The following is a 25,164-nucleotide window of genomic DNA, read 5'->3' as shown; positions in this document are numbered from 1 at the left end:
CCTCCAACTCCACTTACTTGTGAAGCAACATTGACCTACCCTCATCCCACTTCCCTATGTAGCAGCATTCCCTCCCCCTTTATTAAAGATATAGACACACTCCTTCTTGCCTCATTCAACCTGTTCAGCCTCAGCTCTCTATCCCCTCCGGGGCCGATTTTGTATATTGGGTACCATGGGAGGTGATCGGGGCTATCGGAGGTGGAGCGGCATGCAGGGCTACTTTTGGGATTGGCCGTTTTTGCAGCGTCGGATCCTTTGCTTTGGCTGGCCGACTTAGGCCTGTGCGCGTCGTGGGCCTGGAGGAGCCGGTCAGGGCGGTGCTCCCATGCGCAATGGGTGATCGGCCATTTTTCGAGCGTGGGTTCTGGGGAAGGACGGCAGCGGCAAACTTACAGGAAGGGAGGCTTTATCCTTCAGACGGCAAGAGCTGCCGCGGCCGACAGGCTCCACGCCGCCGCGTGCATGCGCACTCCTACCTGCGGGTCCCTACAGTTCACGGAAAACGGGAGCACGCAGGTGGGAGTGCGCATGCGCGCTTAGGACTTTATTATATTAGATTTAAATGTTTGTTGTAGACTATTCTCAGTGTGGGGACGCTGTATGCCAAATAATTGAATCTGTTAATACAATGATTAGAAGACTAACACACTAAGAGACCTCACAGAAAAAAAAGCAAGCAACTGTAGTGAGCAGTTTCTATTCTAGCCAGTAGCGATATTCAGTCCAAAAATCTGGATAAAACTAGGACAGCAAAACGGCCGTGCTAACTTTATCCGGGTAACTATCTGGATAGGATCTGAATATTGCCACTCTCTGGAAAGCATCATCAGTCAGCACTGAACCCAGATATTCATCACTGGTACCTATCCATTTACTGACACAGAAAAACTAGATTTAATTTTAATTTAATTAAAAAAATTTCTTATGTTCCGCAAATCTACAAGTCTAAGAATATAAGAATTGTCGCTGCTGGGTCAGACCAGTGGTCCATCGTGCCCAGCAGTTCGCTCCCGCGGTGGCCCTTAGGTCAAAAGATCAGTGCCCTGAGTCTAGCCTTACCTGCATACGTTCTGGTTCAGCAGGAACTTGTCTAACTTTGTCTTGAATCCCTGGAGGGTGTTTTCCCCTATAACAGCTTCTGGAAGAGCGTTCCAGTTTTTTTCCACTCTCTGGGTGAAGAAGAACTTCCTTACGTTCATACAGAATCTATCCCCTTTTAACTTTAGAGAGTGCCCTCTCGTTATCTCTACCTTAGAGAGGGTGAACAACCTGCCTTTATCTACTAAGTCTATTCCCTTCATTATCTTGAACGTTTCAATCATGTCCCCTCTCAGTCTCCTCTTTTCAAGGGTGAAGAGGCCCAGTTTCTCTAATCTCTCACTGTACGGCAACTCCTCCAGCCCCTTAACACTTCTCAAAACATTCAGAAATACATAGTCAGTGCTTTACACCTGACATATTAAAAACATTTTCTATCTCATAAGAATGCCTGAGCAAACATATGTTTTTAAAGATTTTCTACAAGTACTTAGAGACTGAATGAATCTCAGTTCCTTTGGGAGTGCATTCCATAACTGGTGTCCCACAACCATAAAAATTGAGTCTCTGTACATCTCAAGTCTTGTTTGTTTAAAATCTGGATCATCAAGCAACGCCTGATTACTTGACCATAGAGGGCGTCCTGACACATGAACCTTTAAGGTTACAGCCAAACAAAGGGGTTGTTGTTCATGAAGAATTTTAAAGATCGCCAAAATCGTAAATTGGATATGCTAATAAATGGGCAACCAATGTAATTGTTTAAGAATCGGTGTAATATGCCCATATAGAGGGCACCCTGAAATTAACCTAGCAGCAGCATTTTGAGCTATCTACATAGCTCTTAAATCCATTTTTTGGAAAACCAACAATGAGTTACAGTAATCAAAATGTGTATATATATCCTATATAATAAAACCCTAAGCGCGCGTGCGCTCTTAGGGTTTTGTGTTCCCTGCTGCCATGGTGTGTGATCCGTGGCCGTGTTCCATTTTAGAACCCGGCGGCAGGGAACACTTTGGCCACTCCCCTCCTCCCGCCCTCACTCACCAACCGCTGCTGCTGGAGGAAGCGCAGGCAAGCTCTCTCCCAGCAGGCCAGAACCGCATCATCGTCGCCCGATTGCCAGCCGTGGTGGCCGCCGCTGCTGTGAAACTGCCCAGAACCTCTGCCGACGCCGCTCTTCAAAGGAGCCTGGTGAGGATAGCGGCCACCTGTAGCAAACTTCGCAGGCCGCTCAGCACCTCAGTAGCACGTTTCCTCTGACGTACGTGATCACGTCAGAGGGAACTTGCTATTGAGGTGCATAGCGGCCTGCGAGGTTCGCTACAGCTGGCCACTATCCTCACCAGGCTGCAAACGAACATGCTTAACAGGTAAGGGGTGCTGATGGACCGGGAGTAGGGAAGAGGGACAGGGGGAGCATGGAAGAGGTGCTGATGGACCGTGGGAAGGGAAGAGGGACAGGGGGAGCACAAAAGAGGTGCTGATGGACTGGGAAACAGGGAAGAGGGACAGGGAGAGCACAAAAGAGGTGCTGATGGACTGGGGAGCAGGGAAGAGGGACGGGGGAGCACGGAAGAGGTGCTGATGGACGGGGGAGCATGGAAGAGGGACAGGGGGAGAAGGGAAGAGGTGCTGATGGACGGGGGAGCAGGGAAGAGGGACAGGGTGAGCAAGGAAGAGGTGCTGATGGACGGGGGAGCAGGGAAGAGGGACAGGGGGAGCAGAGAAGGGGTGCTGCTGGACATGGGGGACATAAAAGGAAGGGAGAAGGGCTACTGCTGGACAGGGAGAGCTGGCGAGGGGTGGTGGTGGATAGTGGAGGAAAAAGAGACAGAAAGAAAGACAGACAGACACATCTATTCTAGCACCCATTAATGTAACGGGCTTAAAGACTAGTGTGTGTGTGTGTGTATATATATATGCCTATACGACTGTTTGAAAACTGACCAGACTCAACAATTCCTTCAAAAGTTGCAACAATTTCAGCTTCAAGAATATTTTCTGAATAACTGATTTAACATATGGCTTCATAGATAGCGAAGAGTCAAGAAATACTTCAAGTTATTTCATTTCTCCTAAAATAGGGATTTCAGTATTCTCAAAAGAAAAAAAGATGCAGGAAAATGAAAATTCAGTTTACCTTAAAGCAATAATACCTGAGTTTTTGTTGGCGTCAACTATAATTTATTAGCAAAGAGCCAATTGTATTAAGGCATAATGTCAAAAATGAAAATGGAGCAGAAATCAACCCATGAACTGGCATTTAAATAGAAAAACCAAACCAAAACAAAAAACATTGACTCAAACATGTTTGTGTGTTTGTAATTCCAGTTACCCATAATAACCTTTTGTTTTTGATGTATATATGGTGCATCTAAAAACATATCTATAGTAATTCTCTTCTCTATGGACTCCCCCAAAAAGAACTTCGACGGCTGCAACTTATTCAAAATACCGCTATTAAACTCATTTACAATGTCGGCAAGTTTGAACATGTCACTCCTCTTTTTAAAGAGGCTCATTGGCTCCCCGTCACTCATCGGATACTTTATAAAATCATACTACTTACTTTCAAAATCAAACACTCTCACCTGCCCCTATTTCTTGATAAACTTTTAATCCCCCAAAGTTCTTCTCGTTCCCTAAGATCATCTGATCAAAAACTCCTTTTCATTCCTTCTCTAAAAGAATCCTTTTACACCAGGAATACTAACTTCGCCATAACTGCACCCACATTATGGAACTCTCTACCCCAAATTCTTCGGGACGAAATTCAATTACCAAAATTTAAGACTATTCTTAAAACTTATCTATTTAAAGACGCCTATGCCAAATCTTAATCTTTTCCTCGTCCACTTGTTGTTTTCTTTTTCAATCCAATTATCATCCTAAGAGCATATCACTCATACCAGGCACCCCGCCCCCTGTGTTATATCCCTTCCCTCTATCTCATTTCTCCTAAGATTATGTAACTTTTTCCCAACCTTCCCACTTACCCTCACTGTCAGGTCTGTCCATACGTCTTAAATGTTTCTATTTTTCTCACTAATCTCTCTAAACACATTTAAATACTTCTTTCTTTCCTATCTAAATTTTATTGTTAACCGGTCAGATATTTGTTTTATGATCGGGGTATAAAAAACCAATAAACTTGAAACTTGAAACTTGATATCTTATTTTTCTGACTTTCTCTTATGTATAGAATGGGCTCGTATCAGGCGATAGCAATGTCATCTTCCTTGCATTGCTACATTGCAGACTGCCAACATTTCCTCACTAATAGTGATAATTCTGCTTTGTTGGTCAACATTATTCTCACTTCCCCTCCCCATTGCCCTCCTAAATCTTTCTTCTCCCATTGCATTTTAACAGGCGACCACAAAAACTTAAGACATTTCCAACACAGCATCCTATCGACTCAAGTCTACATGGACAGACCCTTTTCCAAGGGATAAAGGGGAAGAACAGTCCCAATTTCAAGCTGCTTCCAACTAATGTGTTTCAAGCAGGCCAGCACAGCATAGCTACCTGTGCATGGGGAACCATCTGAGATGAACCAGTTTTATGTAATATATTACAGAAATATTTTGCAATGTTAACTAGCCAGCAGTGGTGTAGCGAGGGTAGGAGATGCACTTCCTCCCACCCCGCTCCTTCTACACCCCTACACCACACTCACACTCTCTATTCCCACCCCATTCCTCTTTAAATCTTTGCCTGCTGCTCATACTGACTTTCCCTCTGACATCACTTCCTGGCCCCGTGACCCGGAAGTGATTTCAGAGGGAGCCAGGCCAGTGCGAGCAACAGGCTAAAGTAGATGCTCGTACTGGCAAAGATTTTAAAGAGGTATGGAGGGAAGAGAGGGCATGAGTACGGCTTGGGGGTTGGGGGGTGGAAAGGTGCCGGCACACCCATCAAGAAGGCACCGGGAGTGGTCTGTGCCCCTCTCCCCTTACTACACCACTGCTAGACAGTAAAGCTTGGGGGGCAAATTGAACAAGGGAAGTTGTAATCCTTTGTCCATTCTATCAGCTTTTCATGCTGCCTCTCCCCTTCCTCATCAGCATAATTCAACCTACTCCAGCAATGAAAAACTACCAGAAACCTAGTGCAAGTACCATCTGAGGAAGATCATCTTCGTGCAATGCTTTCTCGGCTGGCTTCTTCATTTCAGTCCAGTCGAGGAATTTCTCTTTGAACAATATCGTCTCGTTGTGCTCAGTTAGTCTGCCGAAGATGGCCCAGTCAGGCCGGCCCTGCCCTTTCCTGTGCAGTTTCAATAGAAAGAAAAGGGATTAACACAATATGAAAAACTGAATCGGACATTTGATAAAAATAAAAGATTTACTCTGTACAGATTCCTGAGCATTCACTACCCCAGGGCAATACACACATGGGTATATATTTAGACACATCCAAAACTGGGAAATACCGCTGCAATTTACAGTATATGATGATTCAAAAGAGAAAGCTGATGGCCTCTTTATATTTTTTTACGCTCATATTTGTGTTCCATTCCTACTCTCTATATAAAGTACAACACACGCAGCATACTCTAGGCTAAAGATAACCTGACAAATATTGACACAGTTTCCAACTAAAGTGGACAGTAGCCAGCACATTACAATAATTTTATCTTGGCATGGAAGAGAAACTCCCCTTACCCCAGCACTCATGCCCCTGCATCATTTCCACTTTAACCCCCGGGGGGACTACAGACAGAGTTTATCCACACTGTGCTTCCTCTTAACAGGAGATGCTTATTTCCGCTCGTTTTCAGGGAACAAAGTCTCTCCGAGCTCCTTTAACATGACAAACATGAACAATAATAAGCTGTACACACCCGAGCTATATAGGAAAAAAAATCTACTGGCCAATATTCAAAACTATTTAACTGGCCAGGAATGGCTCCAGTCCAGTTAAATGGCATTTTAGCACCTAACAGCAGATATTCAGTGGTAGAAAACCAATTACACTCCTTCCTTCATATTCGCGGGGGTTAGGTGCAAAATTGGCCCGTGAATAAAAAAAATAATTGCAAAAATGGGAAATTCTATGTTTCTGTGTTCTATTGAATAATCATTGGGTGGGTGGGTGGGAGAAAATGGTTGGTTATGTATATTTGTAAGTTGAATGTGCTTTTATAGACTTATTATATGTTATATATTTGTGTATTGCACTATTGAAGTTTGGAAAAACAATAAAGAATTAAAAAAAAAAAAAAAATTACAAATAAGTTTAGGGTCGACTCTGACCCACTCCTGCCTCCCAGACCTCTCCACTTACTTACTTTTTAAAGCCTGGTGGTATAGTGGTGAAGCGGGGCAAGAGCAATCTTCCTAGGCTTCTGTTCCATGCAGAGCTGTGAACAAAAATGGCTGCCATGAGTTCCTGCTGTAGTCTCATGAGATCGCGGGAGCTCATGGCAGCCATTTTTGTTCATGGCTCTGCACCGGGCAAGAGCGTAGGAAGATTGCTCCTGCCCCGCTTCACCACTAGACCACCAGGCTTTAAAAAGTAAGTATGTGGAGAGGTCCAGGAGGTGGGGGTGGGTCAGTGAGGTGAAAAAAACAAATAATCAAAGCCGTGCGTGCCGAACCCATGAATATGGAGGGGGACCTGTATCTCCTACTGAATATCTGTGGTTAGTGGCTAGCAGCTAACCGGCTATAACCCGCAACATGGCCAGCTAGGCACAGATATTCAGCACCAAACTGTCTACGTTTAGCAGTTAAACTAGGCTGTATAAAAACAGGTTTATTTTTAACCGCTAAGCACTTAGCCGGTTAGTTCTGAATACTGGCTTAGCTGGATAAGTTGCAGCAGTTAAAAATGAAACTGGATATTCAATGCTGGTCACCAGATATGGTTTGGCACGAATATGCCAACGTCGGGCAGTCCTCATGCAGCCTGACGCTGGCTGAATAAAAGAGGGTAGGTACCAACTGTGGTCCTCAGGAGTTCCTGAGAGCAACGTTTCCTACCTTGGTATAAGAGGATTGCATTCTCCGGGGTCTAAAGGATTGATGTCACAATTGGCATAGTCAAACGTTCCGTTCCACAGGTGCTTCGCTAGCTGAAAGGCCACTTTCCTTTGTGCCAGTGTGACCTCTTTTCCATGCCACACATACACTTCACTGCCAAAATCAAACACCAGAACCTACAAAAACATAATCAAGGTTGAGCGTAAAAACTCTCAACTGCAAAGTTTCAACCAAAACTTTTTTGACCCAGACTCCTCCCCCTTCTCCCCCCGAAAAGTATGCCAAATGTCAAGGTCATTTGCCAGAAAGCACTTTCATGGTTTAACATGTGGCCCAAGCCATGACCTAAACTCACTGCACTCTTCTCTCCCTAACCTGCAAGTGACCTTTCCCTCACTTTCTGTGACTAAAACCATGGCCAATACCATTTTTTATGACATTAGTGGAAATAAAGGCCATAGCTTCATTTAACACGAATAACCACAAATTACAATAAGAATCCAACTTTTTAACATAACCAGATATTGAAAAAGCTCAGCAAAAGGGTACTTGTATGCCTTATAAATGCAACTCTAAACGTGGTGGTATTGCAGAAATATGACAGGTCAGCACAAAATATGTAATGGGCTGTTGCAAACTAATTGCTGTACTATGTAGTTTATTTACTTATTTTTAGCATTTATATACCACTAGGTGGTCTACATTCAGGTACTCGAGCATTTTTCCCTATCTGCCGCAGTGGGTTCACATTCTATCTAATATACCTGGGACAATGGGGGATTAAGTGACTTGCCCAGGGTCAAATGGAGCAGGGTGGGATTCAAACACACAACCTCAGGGTACTGAGGCTGTAGCTCTAGCCACTGCGCCAGACACTCCCACCCAAATGTTAAGTGACTTGCCCAGAGTCACAAGGAGCTCCAGTGGGAATCGAACTCACAACCTCAGGGTGCTGAGGCAGCTGCTCTAACCACTAGGTCACAACAGCACAGTTATCTTACCTCCTTGCCATAGCCCCTCCCAAGCGCTACCTAATGCACCGCAGGCCTAGATTACAAACGCCATCCCAGATCTGTTCCCCTTCCCTTAAGAATCTGAGCTTGCTTCAATGCAACAACTAGTATCCATCTGCTACCTTGTTTAAAAAGCACCTCCTTTTAGATTCCTTGTGAAAGAGGCAAGCGGAACCTTACTTGGGCCCATCTTTCCACCCTGCTGTGCCAGCACTTGTTAAGAAGCTGTCTGCAGTGTCACAGTTAAGATAACAGGGTCTATGTCAGCTCGGTGTTACCCATCTGGAGGAGGGGAAGGAGTGTGTCATTTACTAACTAAGGGCCGGATGCACAAAACTCACTGTTCGTTGGGTAACGATCATCTTTAAACCAGTTTTAACAGGTTTAGCGATGAAGTATTGCATCTATCGATGCATAAAACAGCAAATCACGGTCTTTTCTGTGGTTTGTAGCAGCCTTCGATAATCGTATGTAAATATATTACAAGCTCATCAATATTAATGTAATGTAATTTATTTCTTATATACCGCTACATCCGTTAGGTTCTAAGTGATGCCCAACATGAAGCTTGGAAATAAACAGGAGAAAATGCCTTCACACCAGTGAAGAGCAAACACAACAAAGGTGACCAATTGGTGTTCAGTCTCTTTTATTATGATGGACTCGACATGATCGTGTTTCGGCCCTTAAGGGCCTGCCTCAGGAGTCTTGTAAAATCAATTTGTGCAGACGCTGTTCATCAGAGCTGCAGTCTACTAAACCATGTGTTGAAAAGTTTATGAGAATTGCACAAATTGATTTACAACAATACTCCTGAGGCAGGCCCTTAAGGGCCAAAACACGATCGTGTCGAGTCCATCACAATAAAAGAGATTGAACCCCAATTGGTCACCTTTGCTGTTGTGATTGCTACCCAAAATGAAGCGCCATTTTTTAATGCTCCGAAATCTCCAACAAGTCTGGAGGTGATGGCAGCGTTAAAAAAAAAAAAAAAAAAGCCCTGAACAGCAGCTTTTTTTTTTTTTTTTTTTTAATGGGCATAGATTTTGTCACACACAATATCTGCCCCCATTAAAAATGTAAAAAACTTGTGACAGGATCACTCACAATGGCCCACAAGCCCCGAAGTTAAAAAAAAAAGTCAGCAGGAGGGAAGCCCACTCCCTCCTGCTTTAGCTACCTGGACCCTCAACACCCCCCCCCCCATTAAACGAAAGAGCAGCAGGAGGGATACCCTCTCCTTCCTGCCACTGGGACCTCTCATGAATCCCCAATACCCCACCTTTAGATTAAAGAGTGGCAGGAGGCCCCTGTGAACCTCCGACACCCCCTTAACCTTTGACACTCCACCCTGACACCCCCTGAATCCCCACAACCCACCCTGTATGTGCCAATCATTTTCTCCGACAAATGATCAGATGGGATTACGGTGGAATTTTTGGAAACTCATTTGCATGCAAAATTGTTTGAACATCAATTGCCGTTTTCAAATCGGACAATTAATTGGCCCCACAGCAACCCACATGATCTTAATGATGATTTTTGTGCATCTGGCCCTAAGTATGCTAATGCTGTTCTATTCACATGGATTAACTTTTAAGTTAAAGTCCCCATCTGGTCTATTAAGGTACCAATTTTCATAACTATGTATTTCAATGTGAAATCTGTGGGTAGCTACCTGCAAATTTTGTACAACTGAAAAGTAAAGTAGGGAAAACACACACATTTTCCTGTTCAAAACTGTACTAGAAAATGTACCATTTCCCGTGGGTACATTTTCCATGAAAAATAATGCAAATAGCTTTGAAAATGCAATCACAATTTTTTTCCCCATAATCATAGCAGATCTCAGACCACCTCTACAAAAATGCAACTAAAAGGTTTATCCACATATTGGGTGGGCAATATTCAAATGGACCTTTTATACACATAAGTAGCTATTTACATGGATAAATGGCTTTTGAAAATTGTCCTAACAGATTTGAAGTCGGTACCTAAATCCTCATGCCTTATAACCTGCTCCCTGTTATCTTGATGAAGTAACAAGTTTCTCTCTCTCTTCACTCATTTAACATCCCACTGTATTAATCCAGGAATATCATATTTTCACGCATAACACGCGCGCGTTATACACGATTTTACAAACCGAGTATAACCATGCGTGTTATATGTGTGAGCGCGTTATACAAATTTTTTTTTCCAGTGCGATCCGGCATCCCCCCTGCGAACCGGCATCCTCCCCCCCGCTCGCGTCACCCCCCTCCCCCGCGAACCTACATCCCCCCCCCAGCACCACAAAGACATCGGTCGCTTACCCGATTGGGCACCGGCACCAGCACCAATGCACAGGATGTGCCAGTGCCCGAAGATCCTCCCTCGTTGGGCTGGGCTGGGCTGGGCTGGGCGGTGCGAGGGAGATCCTCCCTCTTCCCTGTGCCGGGCTGGACTGGGCTTTGAGCATTTGCGCATGTTCAAAGCCTTCTGGTCTCGCTCTCTCCGAGATTCTCAGATTCAGAATCTCGGAGAGAGCGAGACTTGAAATCAGTTCTTCAGTCACCTTTTTCAGGGCACGAATATATTTACTACCTGATCCCAACACATTCTTCATTCTAAGCCAATGAACCTCTGCCTCGTAAACTGATATTTCCAATCTCTCTCCATATTGTCTTGATCTTTTTTTGTTCTGAGCCAAAGTATGAATAAAGGGCCTGGAATCCACAGTATAATCCAAGATGGCCATCTTTTCATATGTTAGGTATGATAGGTAAAGCTATTGAAATCCTAAAATGAAAGATTATACTGGATGCTACAGAACTATCTGGCATCTTAACTAGACTGGCTGAACATTCCTACCTCCCCTTGGAAAAGTAAGGCAGTCTCTTTCAGTTGAACAATTTGACAGCAGAGTTTCACATTAAGTGAAAGTGTGTGAGGTAGTCTTTTGTTTTAATCTTGGCAACTCATAGAGGTTTATGCTAGCCCAGTAATCCTCTTGGAAATTCTAACTGAACTCAAATAACAGTATATCTTGTTACAGATATCCACTTATTTATTATCTATGTAAAACCCCATTTTTTGGTTTCATTCAATGAAATATATCAAACCACCATGATGTTGTTTAAAAATTCCTTTTTGCAGATTTGCAGACCGATGGTCGCAGCATAGAAGGTCCCATACAAGCATTTTTTGCATTTGGTCAATTTATAGGGAGAGGCGGCCACTTTTCACAAATCCCCCAAAGAAGATCTGTGTAGGATTGAAACGCCCTCACCAACAGGGATCAGGAGTTTGAATCCAACATACTAGCATGGGTGGTGGCTGGTTCCACCCAAGATAAGTGTTGCCTTCTTTCCTAAAGGAATTTTTAAACAACATCATGGTAGTTTGATATATTTCATTGAATGAAACAAAAAAAAAAAAAGGGGTTTTGTATACATAACATAATAAAAGGGTTTTTTCATAGATAATAAATATTTTTAGTATTTGTGGATAATCAGTTTAAATGGTGGGAAGGAGGGTTAGAGCATAAATGATTACAATATCAAATTCAGGATGCGGATCTGGAATGATATATAGATCATAGGAGGTCCTATAATCTGATCATCCAACATGTTATGATATGCTCACCTCCAATCCCAAGTGAGAAATTTAAATAGATCTTTTAAATGCAAACTCTAACTAATAGAAAATGACTTTTTGATAAATTCCGCTAGAATTTGTGTGAAATAGAATCAAAGTAGTAGCTATTGTCTAGCACTTCTAAGAAATCTTTAAAGTTCTGGCACATAAAGTCCTACATAAACATCGTGTTACCCATATTTTTCTATATAGCTTATATCAGGTGAGATGGAATTTTAGGTCTAATCTCTTCAATAACTCCTTGAGTTTTGGCCTGGTACTAGTGACCTGGATTGGCCACCGTGAGAACGGGCTACTTGGTTTGATGGACCATTGGTCTGACTCATTAAAGCTATTCTTATGTTCTTAACACATGTATACGAGTTTGCAAATGGAGAAACAGAAAACTCTCCATTTTGTCACACCATAAATGTGCACTTTTCAACTTATTATTATGTTTTTAAATATTTCATCAAAACTAACATACAAAAACAGCATGCATCACACTTAGGAATGAATTCTATAAATGGCACCAAAAAATCCGCACCAACTACAAATCACGCTAAGCACTATTTTATAAAAGGTGTTCAAAGTAAGGTACCATTTACAGAACTGTGTTTACGCCGGGAACTGCACCTAATTTTAAGCGTGGCAATTTACACCAACTAAACCCTGGTGTAAATCATCACACCTAAATTAGGCATGGATCTCCCTTATTCTATAACAGTGCATATAAATTAAACACTCCTGATATGCCCATGACCCTCCCCCAACCACATCCCCTTTTTGGAGAGATGCATAAATTTTAATGGATGTGAATTAGCACTGATAATTGATATTTAGAGCCCATGCTATAGAATGGTTTTGCTTTCTTTGTTGATAGTAGGGGCCATGGATGGTGTCCTCAGAAACCAGGAGTATGTGAAGCATCTCATAGTCACTTCAGAGTTCTTTAGACTGGAAACGCCACACAGGATAAGGCCATTTTTGCCTATGTATTTGTTTCAGCTGGTAGTCTAGCACACTGATTTTCAACTGCCGGTCCGCAGAAAATTTCTGCCGGTCTGCGCAGGGCCAGTGAGATCGAGTCAGCAGTTAAATTTCCTGCTGACTGCGGTAAGTGTTGGCAGAAGGCTGCTGTTCCTCCCAGCCTCGGGCGGTCAAGACAGGCTGCCAACGTCGGGGCCTTCCCTCTGTGAGTCTCGCCTGTTCGGAAAAAGGAAGTTGAAACAAATAGGCGGGACTCAGAGAGGGAAGGTTGCGACATTGGCAGCCTGTCTTGATCGCTGCCCTTGCCAAGTTGCTGAAGAGGGCCACGGGGAAGCTGCAGGTGGAAGGGACAGAGCTGCAGGTACAGATACGGGTTGAAGGGAGATGGTCAGCATGCGCAGAAGCAAGATCCTAGGGAGCCTTCGACAGTGGCCGTCTCCCCTCCCAGCAGCTCTCATACTTGCCAGGGCAGTGATTCACCGTCAACTTCCTCTTTCCTTAGAGGCGACAACGGACCCAAGGTTGCCTAAGTATATCGCTGCTGCAGGCAAGTACTAAGAGCTGCTGGAAGGGGAGGAAGCCATTGTTTGAGGCTGGGAAGCTGCTGGATAAAGGAAGAGCTGCTACTGGATTTGGAGGGAGGTAGAAGGAGAGATGCTGCTGGGAGGGGAGGAGGGAAAGGGATGGGAAGAGAGTTACTGTTGGATAGGGGGAGAAGGAAAAAAGGAAGGTAACAGCTGGCAGGGAGATTAGAAGAGGGGAAGGGAGGAAGGGGTCAGGGTGGAATGGAGATATCATATGAGAGAAAGGGGAGAGACAGAGGAATGAGAAAGAAGAGAGAGATTGATGCTGGAAAGGGGGGCAGCAGAGAAATGAGAGAGGGTAAAGATGCTAGATCTGTTGTAGGAGAGATAAAAATGAAGAAAGCAGTGAAGCTGGAATGAATGATGTAAAAAGGAGAGAGGAGGCACAGGCTGGATGGAAAGGGGAGAGGGCATAGAAAGAAGTCAGATACATATGGAAGGGGGAGAGGGCAGACAGTGGATGGAATGGGCAGATGCTGGATTGAAGAGACAGGGCAGACACTGGAAAGAAAAGAGTGAAAAGAAGATGAAAGCAGAGACCACAAAAGGTAGAAAAAAATAATTTTATTTCTATTTTGTCATTAGAATATATCAGATTTGAAATATATATCCTGCTAGAGACATAACTATGGACTGCAAAGCCCAGGCAGTGCTTCTTTAGCTTCCAGCTGGCTTAGGGCTCTCTCAGACCAGGGGGCACTCCCCTAACACTATTCCTGTCATGTGTGACTGCAGTATTCTGTTAGCATGATATTTCTGTGTAGCATTCTGTAATAACTTGGCTTATTCAGTTTTCTTGATAGTAGAGGGGATATATTTGAAGGGGAGGGGAGACAGGGGTTTTGTTGGTCCTTGCTCTGAATTATTTGTATTTATAAAATCACAATTGTACAGAATATTGTTTCTTTTTATACTTTAATAAAATACGTTCAATATAAAATCATAACTGTGGCTTGTGCAAATGGGATCAGATGGTTTGCGGGGACCGAGCTCGCGGAGACGGGGCGGAAATGGTTTTTTAAAAATTTCAGTCTTAGTAGTTTGCTGGTCCACAAAATAATTATTTTATTTCTGCCGGTCCACGGGTGTAAAAAGGTTGAGCACTGGTCTAGCAGTTTATTCATCCAGTTTTAGATTATTGTAATGCTCTATAACTGGGACTTCCTAGACCAGGGGTGCCCACGCTTTTTCAGCTTGCGAGCTACTTTTAAAATGACCAAGTCAAAATGATCTACCAACAATACTGTACACAGAGAAAATGTTAATTATCATTTATATTCCGGGTTTTTTTCAAAGAGGTCAAGGTAGATGACTGCAATGTCACTTCAGTAACAACTATACAAAAATAGACAAATATACCCCCCTCCCTTTTTACTAAACCGCGATAGCAGTTTTTAGTTCAGGGAGCTGTGCTGAATGCCCCGTGCTGCTCTCAACACTGACAGGCTCCCTGTGCTAAAAACCGCTTTTGCGGTTTAGTAAAAGGGGGCCATAGTGCATAATATAGACAGCAGATATAAATTCTCAAAACGGACACATTTTGATCACTAACTTGAAAATAAAATCATTTTTCCTACCTTTGTTGTCTGGTGATTTCATGAGTCTCAGGTTGCACTTTCTTCTTCTGACTATACATCCAAAATTTCTTCCCTTCTTTCAGCCTACTGTATGCTTCCTCTCCTACAGACTTCATTCCCTTTCTCAACTTTTCCTTCCTCTCTTCCTGCCCCCCTTCTTTCTGTCTGTCTTTGTCTCCCTGTCCCTTTTCTTTCTTTCTCTCTCCATGTCCCCTTTCTTTCTGTCTGTTTCCCTTCTTTCTTTCAGTCTCCCTGCCTGCTCCCTTTCTTTCTTTCTCCCTGCATTCCCCCAAGCAACTGCCGCTGCCATAGGGGAACAGGCCCCCAAAGCCACCGCCGCCCCAAGGTCTTTTTGCTTCCCGACGCAGAAGCATTGGGCCGACTAGCATTCCTCTCTCCGACGTCAATTCTGACGTCGGAGAGGAAGTTCCAGGCCAGCCAGGCAGCGATTGGCTGGCCCAGAACTTCCTCTCCGACGTCAGAATTGACATCGGGGAGAGGAAGGCTGATTGGCCCGGAGCTTCTGCATTCTGTTTACGGCGTCGGGATGCAGGTAGAACGCGAAGGCAACGCAAGTCCTATAACGGAGCACGGGATGGGCTCCGTGATTGACTCGTGTTGCCTTTGTGATCTATTTGTCGATTGCGATCGACCTTTTGGGCACCCCTGTCCTAGACTATGATTGTACCACCTTCAGGTCATCCAGAATGCAGCAGCACATCTGATTTAAGATTCCTTGATGATTTACTGCTTATTGGAAAAACTACATGGACTCCCAAAGGAATCAAGGACCAACATTTACACATGTAAACTACAAAATACTTTAATTTACACCTTTTTGCCTGCTACTGATATGGCATATCTGAGAATGCCTAAATGTAGGCATGTCAATGCCAATTCTTACTACTATTCTTTAATGAAATGCCAGTATAGAATTAACACACAGCATGCTGCATTTACATGCTTAAATTGTGACATCCAGTTATAAGAACTGTCCCCTTGGAATGACCCTGGGCAAGACATCTGACCTTCTGTTGCTCCAGTTACTAAAATTTAGACTAGGGAAAATGAAAATGCATTATATATAATAAAATGTAAACTGCTTTGGTTGTACTACAGAAAGGTGATATATTAAATTCTATTACCTTTAGCACCAAAAAAACCATGGCTTGATGTTCCAATCAGCATCTAGCACATGACCACTTATTTGAACTGTAGATGCATCGTGAGATTTTAACCTCTGGTCCTCGAGATCTACTGGCAGGCCAGGTTTTCTGGATTATCCACAATGAACATGCATGAGAGAGATTTGCATACCAAAAGGCAGTGCAAGCAAATCTCTCTCTTGCATATTCACTGCGGATATCCAGAAAACCTGGCCTGCCAGTAGATCTCGAGGACCGGACTTGGGCAGCTCTGCTTTAGATGGTGTGGGAGTTGTTTTCAAAGCCACTTCTACAAATAATTGCTTTATCCACAGAAATGAGCCTTTAGAATAATTACAAACCTACAGTATATACACTATACCAGACATGGGCAACTCCGTTCCTCGAGGGCCGGAATCCAGTTGGATTTTCAGGATTTCCCCAATGAATATGCATGAGATCTATTTGCATGCACTGCTTTCAATGCATATTCATTGGGGAAATCCTGAAAACCAGACTGCATTCAGCCTTCAAGGAGGGACTTTGGGAACCCCTGGAGTAGACAGTCACAAGGATGTTGTCTTAATCCCCCAAAAAATCCCTCGGCTTTCTGGTGATTGTGTCAATACGATAAAACAACTGTTTGCAGCCTCCCTGGTCCTGAAGCCCAACTCCAAGTCATAGAGCTATACAACAGGCCTAATCAGGATACCCAAGGGCCTAACCTGCAAAATTCTCAATTAGATATGAGAGTTCTATTATAATACACAGGAAGTGAAGTTGCATTTATATAATGCAAAATCTTGCAGAAAAGCGGCCATATTACTCACCTCCTTTGAATGGAGCAGAGAGCATCGTGGCATTTTCCCCCAATACTCATCAATGGGAACAAGTTTGTCATCCACTAAACGGTAAATGCAGTTTGTTTCTATTATTGCACTTTCGTAGTTTTCGTCTTCTTCAGGGCGTCCAGCATCTTATTTGCACAAAGAAAAAAAAAAAGAGGAAAACTTGAAAACTTGCACTTGCCCTCCTTTTCCTAATGGTTATAATGTCACGAACACAGCCAGTCAACACACTCTGAAGCTTCACGCCCCAATTACAAGCACAGCTAGGACACATTCATCAGAAGAGACTCAGGAAATGATTTTACAACTGCATTATCAAAATGTAAAATCTGGTCTGCTCTAGAAAATTTTCTGGCTATTCAACAATGATCTCAGCATATTAATCCATGCGTCAAGGTTACATTTATTTCTCCCCGTTTAATATTGTTGCATTGTTTGTTATTTATATTGTATTTTTGCAATGTATCTTTTTCAATAAAACTCAATAAAAATTCATAGACAAAAACAACTGTGCATGTAAAACATACGAGATCATCCATTCCCTGTATGGGCTTTGCTCAGTTTTCAAGATGGAAGAGGCAATATTTATAGTAGAAATAAAACAAGGTGATACCTTTTTTATTGGACCAATTTAATATACAGTGGAACCTTGGTTTGTGAGAATAATTTGTTCCAGCAGCATTCTCATAAACCAAAGTGCTCGTATATCAGTGGTCTCAAACTCGTGACCTGGGAGCCACATGCGCACCCGCCAGGTGCTATTTTGCAGCCCACAGTCTGTACTAGTGCTGCCCGCTCTTTGCAGTGTCCTCCGGCTTCCCCCCTGGCCTCCCACTCTTACCTTCAGATAATTACCGCAGCCTGCAGAGAGGATTGCTGGTGCTGTAGCGATCGTTGCAGGTTGCCGTTGTCCTCAGCCGCACATTCCCTCTGCTGCGATCCTGCCCCTGACGACAGAGGAGGGTCAGGATTGCAGCAAAGGGAATGTGCTGCGGAGGCCGATGGCAGCCTGCAAGGAACACTACAGCACCAGTGATCGTCTCTGCAGGCTGCGGTAATTAGCTGAAACTAAAACCGGAAGGCCAGGGGGAAGATGGAGGACGCTGCAAAGAGAGGGGAACATGCAGGCCTTCAGGGAGGGGGGGGGTGAGAAGTTTATAAACTATAAAGAGTTTTACCTCATGCAAAATTGTCATTTCTTTAATAAGATATTAACTATTTTTTCTGCAGCCCTCCAAGTACCTACAAATCCAAAATGTGGCCCTGCAAAGGGTTTGAGTTTGAGAACACTGTCGTATATCAAAGTGAGTTTTCCCATAGAAAGTAAGGGAAACTTGCTTGATTCATTCCACATCCCCACTCCCCCCTCACGAGGCCACTAGCGTTGCTCGCTTACACCCCACCATATCCCAAAAAGACCCCCACCCTCGAGGCCACTGGTGCGCGCTTCCACCACACCCCCGAGAACCGGCTTCACACATCCCCCGCCCGCGGGCTCCCACCCCCGAGAACCAGCATCGCTCGCCCGCCCAAACCCTTACTGCGATCTGGCACCGGCACCAATCCACAGGACATGCCGATGCCGGAGAAGCCTGCCGGTTGCTGCTTATCTCTGCTGGGCTGGGCCTTGAGCATCTGCGCATGCTCAAGGCCTTCTGGCTCCCGCTCTCTCCGAGAATCTCATTAGAATCTCGGAGAGAGCAAGAGCCAGAAGGCCTTGAGCATGCGCAGATGTTTAAACCAACAGGTTTGCACACAGAAAGGTCAATACAAGAAAAACCAAGAGGACAAATCTTCACCATGAGCAAAACGGACACAGCAAAGATATAGTAACCAGATATATTGAAACCATATACAAGATGGGCATAACCCTCAAATCAATTGCAAAATGCACCAACACAAAATGGGAGCTAAAGCTCAGTCTACTGGAGGAAAAAAAAACAACCTCAATGATAATCCATTCGCTCAATAGAAGAGATTGGACATAACTTACAGACTTTCAATAATTGGTCCAAAAAAACTCCTATTTATCAATCATTCAACATTTTAACTTTTTAAGATTTAAACATCTTAATGTATGTTAATTTTAATTAGTGCCAATAATTGATTAATAACAACCAATTATTGATGCTAATTTACTTGCACATACCCAAATATCTGCATGCATTTTTAGCACATATATAGAATTGGGCTGTTAATATGCAATCTGATTCAAATGATCAAAGGTGTTCCAAAAGAATTTACCTTGGTAAGCTGTCTGGCCACTCAAGAGTTTCCAAAAATCTTTGGCTGCATGGGTATGAGTGTTTATTCCTTCTTCTATGGGCTGCACATATGACGCTCTGCAGCCCAGTTCTCTCTTTGTCTGAATTAAAGATGCAAGTTCGGATGCCTATGAAAGTTACATAATTATCTCAGCGGTGCCCATTAATCTTCCAGATATTTTTACACATTTATTTCTAGCCTTCTTGCAAATAGTGCTAAGGTGAGGTACAGCACAAACACCACAAAACATAACATAAAAATGATGTGTAAACTTTCAAAACATCATAACACATTTGCTAAAAAAGCAAAGAGTAGTTTATGGGGCTATATTCCAAAATAATTAGAAATCATAAGCAAGGTTTTAAAATAGCTCTTACACATTTTTCCACTAAATGAGCTCAAAGCAAGGACAAGATAGATTACAAATAATGTCTCAACAATGAAAATGCAATCATAACAGAATCATAGAATACAAACATATTAATAATAATACAATAATATAAAAAGATAATCATAATACAATACTCTGGTTATTTGTTTCTTTTGATATTTTAGATATAATTTGTGTAGGATGATATGCCCTTTAAGATGTATTTATTCTGTTCTGTGATGTATGGTCTTAATGTTTTATGACGGCATATTATGTTATGATTTTACTATTTATTTGTCAAACCTTTTGAATTAGAAAATGGAAAAAAGCCACCAAGGACCATCCAGTTTCAGGAAATGAGTAGAAATTTATTCTTGGACCTGACATGAGTCATGTTTCAGCGAAAATCGCCTGCTTCAGGGGTCTGCCAGGATTGAAGAACCCAATATAGGTAATCAACAGTAATGAACACTTTTTGAGATATAATACTTTACAATTTCTTATACTCCACAAGATTCAACAAGGATTCATTGTGATTTACAATAAGATCCCTAGATATTCATTGCTATTACAATAAGATTCTAAGTTATAACTGAATGTAACATATAAGAATTATAAACAGGAGATGAGAATTACAAAGAGAAGAGATATACCTTTAACAATCTCCTGAAGTGATAATGAGAAGGGAGCTGATGGGCCTTGATATTCAAAGATAGTCTTGAATAACTTTTTCCGGTGAACTTGTCAAGGAGAGGGGGGAAAGGTAGCTTAAAGCGTTGTGTTGTTCTTGGACTATAAAAAAAGTTTGTGACCTTAACAAAGTATCAGCTACTAGTCCATTAGAGTTCTCTCCATATATGGCTTTATATACCATACAAGCCATCTTGAACTGAATTCTTATTTTCATTAGTAGCCAATGTAACTCTTCCAATAGCGGACTAACTCTCTCAAATTGACAATTAAAAAATTAGTCTAGCTGCTGTGTTCAGAAGTAGTTGAAGTCTCTTATGCTCCTTTTCTGTGATACCACAGTACAGAAAATTGCAGTACAGTAATCTAGATATGGGAGTAAAACAACCTGTACAACTACCCTGAAACTGGTCTGGCTCAGGACAGGTCTTATTGTTCTTAATTGTCTCAGTCTGAAGAAAAAAAATTTGAACAAGGAATTAATCTGGTCAGCAAAGGAATCCAGAATGACACCAGTACTTTCAATCTTTTCTTAATTCTAAGTTCCTTTCCTGTAGTCAACACTAGTTCCGTATGTGGTGGCGAACTATAATCACCAAACCAGAGCACTTCAGTGTTTAGTTTGTTGTTTAAGGAAGTTTTTCTGTGTCCACATACTCAGATCTTCAATAATCCTTGTTAAGAAATATAGTATTTCTTCAAAGGATTCTTTGGCAACCCAAATGAGAAAGATATCATTTGCATAAGAGAATATGTGAACTAGAGAAAGGAGAGATTCTTACCCAAGGTTCTTAAATACCCATTAAACAAGGAAGGAGAGAGGGGAAAGCCTTGTGGTGCACCACAGAAGGCATTCCAGTTTTGAGACTTCCTGCCGTTTTTTTATTACCTCATATAATCTATTTCCTAAGAATTCTGAGAACATTTTAATACTGCTCCACGTAAGCCTAATTCACTCAATTTTAGAAGTAATAGTGAATGGTCCACTGCATCAAATACGGCTGAGATGTCAAACTGTAACAGAACAAACTGTTTATTTTTATTTAGATAAGACTTCGCCTTTGATGTTAATTCAAGCAATAGGTCCTGAAGCCATATTATCCATCTGCCTGGCTTTGAAAATCTGATAATTGTGCAGTAACACAGAATTCTAACAATTTTGCAGCTACTAGCCTGAAGTTTTCGACTTTAGTTAATTCTAATTCTAAAGCCTTAGGTATAGGAGTTAGCGCAATAGTTGATATTGTATTAGAGTATATACCCTGTTCCAAGCATATATTAAAGTCTGTCAACCACAACAAAAGAACATGCTCCACCATATCTGCTAGAAAAATATCTAGGTAGCAAAGTTTTTTTGAGGGTCTTCTTAGCCAACCAGACACTTCTTCTGCAGTAATATTAGAGAATTCTTCCAACATCTATCAGCTGAGTTATAGCCATAATGATTGCCATTTTCTAGGTGAAACAGAGCATGAATTTATCTCAAGGCGTGCTCAGAACAGTCTGACTTATTTCATCTCAAGAAGTGTCCATTACTGTTGATTACCTATATTAGGTTCTTCAATCCTAAGGCAGGTAATTTTTGCTAAAACACAATCCGTGTCAGGTCCAAGAATAAATTTCTACTTATTTCCTGAATCTGGATGGTCCTTGGTGCTTTTTCCATTTCCTATGAGCGCTGTACTCAGTGGCGTAACTAACATATGTGACACCCGGGGCACATCATTTATTGACACCCCCCACATCTGTATGAAAAACATGATTTTTAGTAACAATCCACACGTCACACATGAGTACCTAGGAAAAGGCAGCATTGATGTACTGCAGTGAGCAGTACATCAATAAACCCATTGTAAAACTAAACAAGCCAGACTAGTACAGATCAATCCTACACAGCCAATCCTAACAGAAAACCATGTCTTTTCGAACACACAGAACACAGAAAACACCTTTGCCTAGTATGTAATCACAAACTAACTCCTCCCCCTTTTACAAAACTGTAGTGTGGTTTTTAGCCACGGTGGTAACAGCTCAGATGCCAATGCTAAAAAAACGCTCTACAGTTTTGTAAATGGGGAGATAGAATAAAAATACGTAGACAAAGCACCAAGAAGCACCAAGAAGCTGGACTCTGCATACAGTGCAACATCACAGAAACAGCGATGCACCTCACCTAAAGCAAAAAATAAATAAATAAATAGAATTTTTTTTCTACCTCGTCATCTCTGGTTTCTGCTTTCCTCAACTTTTTGTCACTCTTTTCCTTTCATCCACTGTCTACCCTCTCTCTGCCCCTTCTATATGGCATCTTCTCTCTTTCTATTCCAGTTCTAGAAACTTTATGCATCCCCTTTCCATTTCTCCCTTCACCCCCATTAGTCTGGCATCCATCTTCCTCCCTTCCCTCCTCCAATGGTCTGGCATCTCTCCTCTCCTCTTCTTCCCTTCCCTCTCCCACACCCACATGGTCTGGCATTTCACTCTCTCCTCTCCCTTCCCCCCACTTGCATCAGCATCTGCCCCCTTTCTCTCCCTCCAACCCAATTCCATGCAGTACCCTTTCCCCTTATATCTCTTTCCCTGCAATTCCATCAGCATCTGCCCCTTTCCCTCCACCACGCTTCCATACCATTCTGACCCCTTTTCTCACCCTTCACCATGTTTCCATACCACCCTGACCCCATTTCTCACCCTTCACCATGATTCCATACCACCCTGACCCCTTTTGTCATCCTCTACACCCTTCCACCACCCTGAACCCCTTTGTCAGCCTCCACACCCTTCCAAACCACTCTGACCCCCTTTGTCACCCTTCACCATGATTCCATACTACCCTGACCCCCTTTGTCACCCATCACCATGATTTCATACCACCCTGACCCCCCCTTTATCACCCATCACCATGATTTCATACCACCCTGACCCCCCCTTTATCACCCTTCACCATGATTCCATACCACCCTGACCCCCATTTATCACCCTTCACCATGATTCCATATCACCCTGACTCCCTTTCTTACCCTCCACACCAGGGGTAGGGAACTCCGGTCCTCGAGAGCCGTATTCCAGTCGGGTTTTCAGGATTTCCCCAATGAATATGCATGAGATCTATTTGCATACACTGCTTTCAATGCACATTCATTGGGGAAATCCTGTAAACCCGACTGGAATACGGCTCTCGAGGACCGGAGTTCCCTACCCCTGCTCCACACCCTTCCATGCCACCCTGACCTCCTTTCACCATCCTACTATGCTCCTTTCTTTCTCCATCCTAAAGGTCCCGCGATGACTGCTTCTGCTCCGGATGGAAGAGGTAAGTGACGTCGGAGGGGGCTAGGCCGGCAGACACAGTTAGTTGCGGCAAGATCCCGCGATGACTGTGGCTGCCGGTACACCCCCCCCTCGATGTCACTTACATCTTCCGGAACAGAGGCGGTAGACGGCGCAGTCATTGCGGGACCTTCAGTGCAGCTGCTGACCCTGCTCTAAGTACAGCAGCCGCGCTGAGGTGCTGTTTAGAGCAGCGCAGGAGGTTCCGGATCCGGCCGGCTGTGCACCCCCTTGGAGCGTGCACCCAGGGTGGACCGCTCTCCCTCACCCCCCCCCATTGGTAAGCCACTGGCTGCACTTTGACCCTCTCCTACATTGCAAACCTTTTGGATTAAGCAGGCAATAAAAGCAGTATTGGAAACAGAAAAATGTAATATTTCCCTCTCTATTCATAATCTGGCTTACTCTCCGATTTGTGGTCTGATTGGGGATTTCCAGATGTTAAGCAAATTTGCTTCTTTTGATGTATTTTTTGAACTGCTTTTTTTCCTTTTACTGATAACCACATTTTTTTTCTGATCAAGGATTTTGCTTAGAAAATTTATAAATGTAATTGTGCACATCTTTAATTAACAAGAAATTAAGAAAAAACCAAATCAAACAATTGAAAAGTCTGCAAAAATCTCTAAAGCCTGCAAAATCTTTTTTTTTAAAGATTTCTCTTTGAAAAGAATGTTATAATTGCAAAATGCACAGGAAAACTGTTGTATGTGCACTTTATAATGTTTGTTAATGTTTCCTGCTGTGAAAATGTATTAAAGTAGTAGATACTGAAATGGGTTAAGCAAGCAGGAGACTCCCATCCACTTATATATCATCTCCAGACACTCAGTGGTACTTAACACCACAGTGCCACTGAGGAATATCTCCTCTGACTACTGCAACACTGCCACAACCCAGGGTGGTCCTTGAGCAAATTCAGGAAGCAACAGTCCCTTATGAGATACTGGCGTTATTCAGTGCTGGTACTTCCATAGCTAAATGGGCAGATAGGCCTGCCTTTTATGCAGTCCCATCCTAGTTAGTTAAGCCAATGGTGGCACTGTATATTGGCCCGCACTCGCCTATCTTCTGGGTCCTTGAATATCCATGTTAGATTCAGCCATGATAACCGTGGGTGTTGTGAAGTGAAGTGAACAGAGTAACCACCAAACCGATCAGGCTGTTTTGAGCGATTAATGATTTGTTTACTTTGACCTGAACATTTTCCTTATAAGAGGACAATTGTGATATGGTGTTCTGCATTGGGAATCAGACCCCTGGGCCAAAACACGTGTCGGGTCTTGACTGTGAATAAAGATATTGAGCACCATTGGTCGCCTCTTTTGTTTTCCTTTGTTCTACTGTGACGAGGTAGAATCTCCTGTTTGGGTGTATTACATAAAAGGACTGCAGCCTTGTGAGATATCTTCATGTTCCAGGACACCAACCTTTGCTTTTTCGATGACATTTGCAAACTCTCCAGTCCACAGGAAGCAGTGTTGGGGAGTTAACAACAGGAAACAATCTCCACTGTTTAACGAAGAAGCCCTTGGCTCAACTAATCTGGTTTGAACATGTCTTCTTCCTAAGGGAAAAAAGTGGGAAACCCTAAATGGTAAGAAAATAAATATAGCACATGCACAATAACCACTGCCTGTTCATTTTGAATAAGTCACAATTGCAGTAACAAATGCTACTAAAATTTCCATTTTCCACTG

The 25,164-nt window shown here is 42.9% G+C and overlaps 1 protein-coding gene across 20 annotated transcripts in view; it reads right to left on the bottom strand.

Annotated features, from left to right (window-relative positions):
- SVIL (supervillin) overlaps nt 1-25,164 on the bottom strand; it is a 483,923-nt gene that overhangs the window by 33,459 nt on the left and 425,300 nt on the right. For all 20 annotated transcript variants that reach the window (XM_033931470.1, XM_033931469.1, XM_033931472.1 and 17 more), the window contains 5 exons: nt 24,895-25,031; nt 19,054-19,201; nt 16,792-16,937; nt 7,035-7,210; nt 5,169-5,316 (listed from right to left, as the gene is read on the bottom strand). In XM_033931470.1, coding sequence (XP_033787361.1) covers nt 5,169-5,316; nt 7,035-7,210; nt 16,792-16,937; nt 19,054-19,201; nt 24,895-25,031 — 755 coding nt within the window. The remainder of the gene's footprint in view (nt 1-5,168; nt 5,317-7,034; nt 7,211-16,791; nt 16,938-19,053; nt 19,202-24,894; nt 25,032-25,164) is intronic.

The sequence above is a fragment of the Geotrypetes seraphini genome, chromosome 2, assembly GCF_902459505.1.
Source record: "Geotrypetes seraphini chromosome 2, aGeoSer1.1, whole genome shotgun sequence".
Lineage (NCBI taxonomy): Eukaryota > Metazoa > Chordata > Amphibia > Gymnophiona > Dermophiidae > Geotrypetes > Geotrypetes seraphini.
The sequence above is the reverse complement of the archived record's forward strand: the minus strand, read 5'-3'. Positions and strand labels throughout refer to the sequence as shown.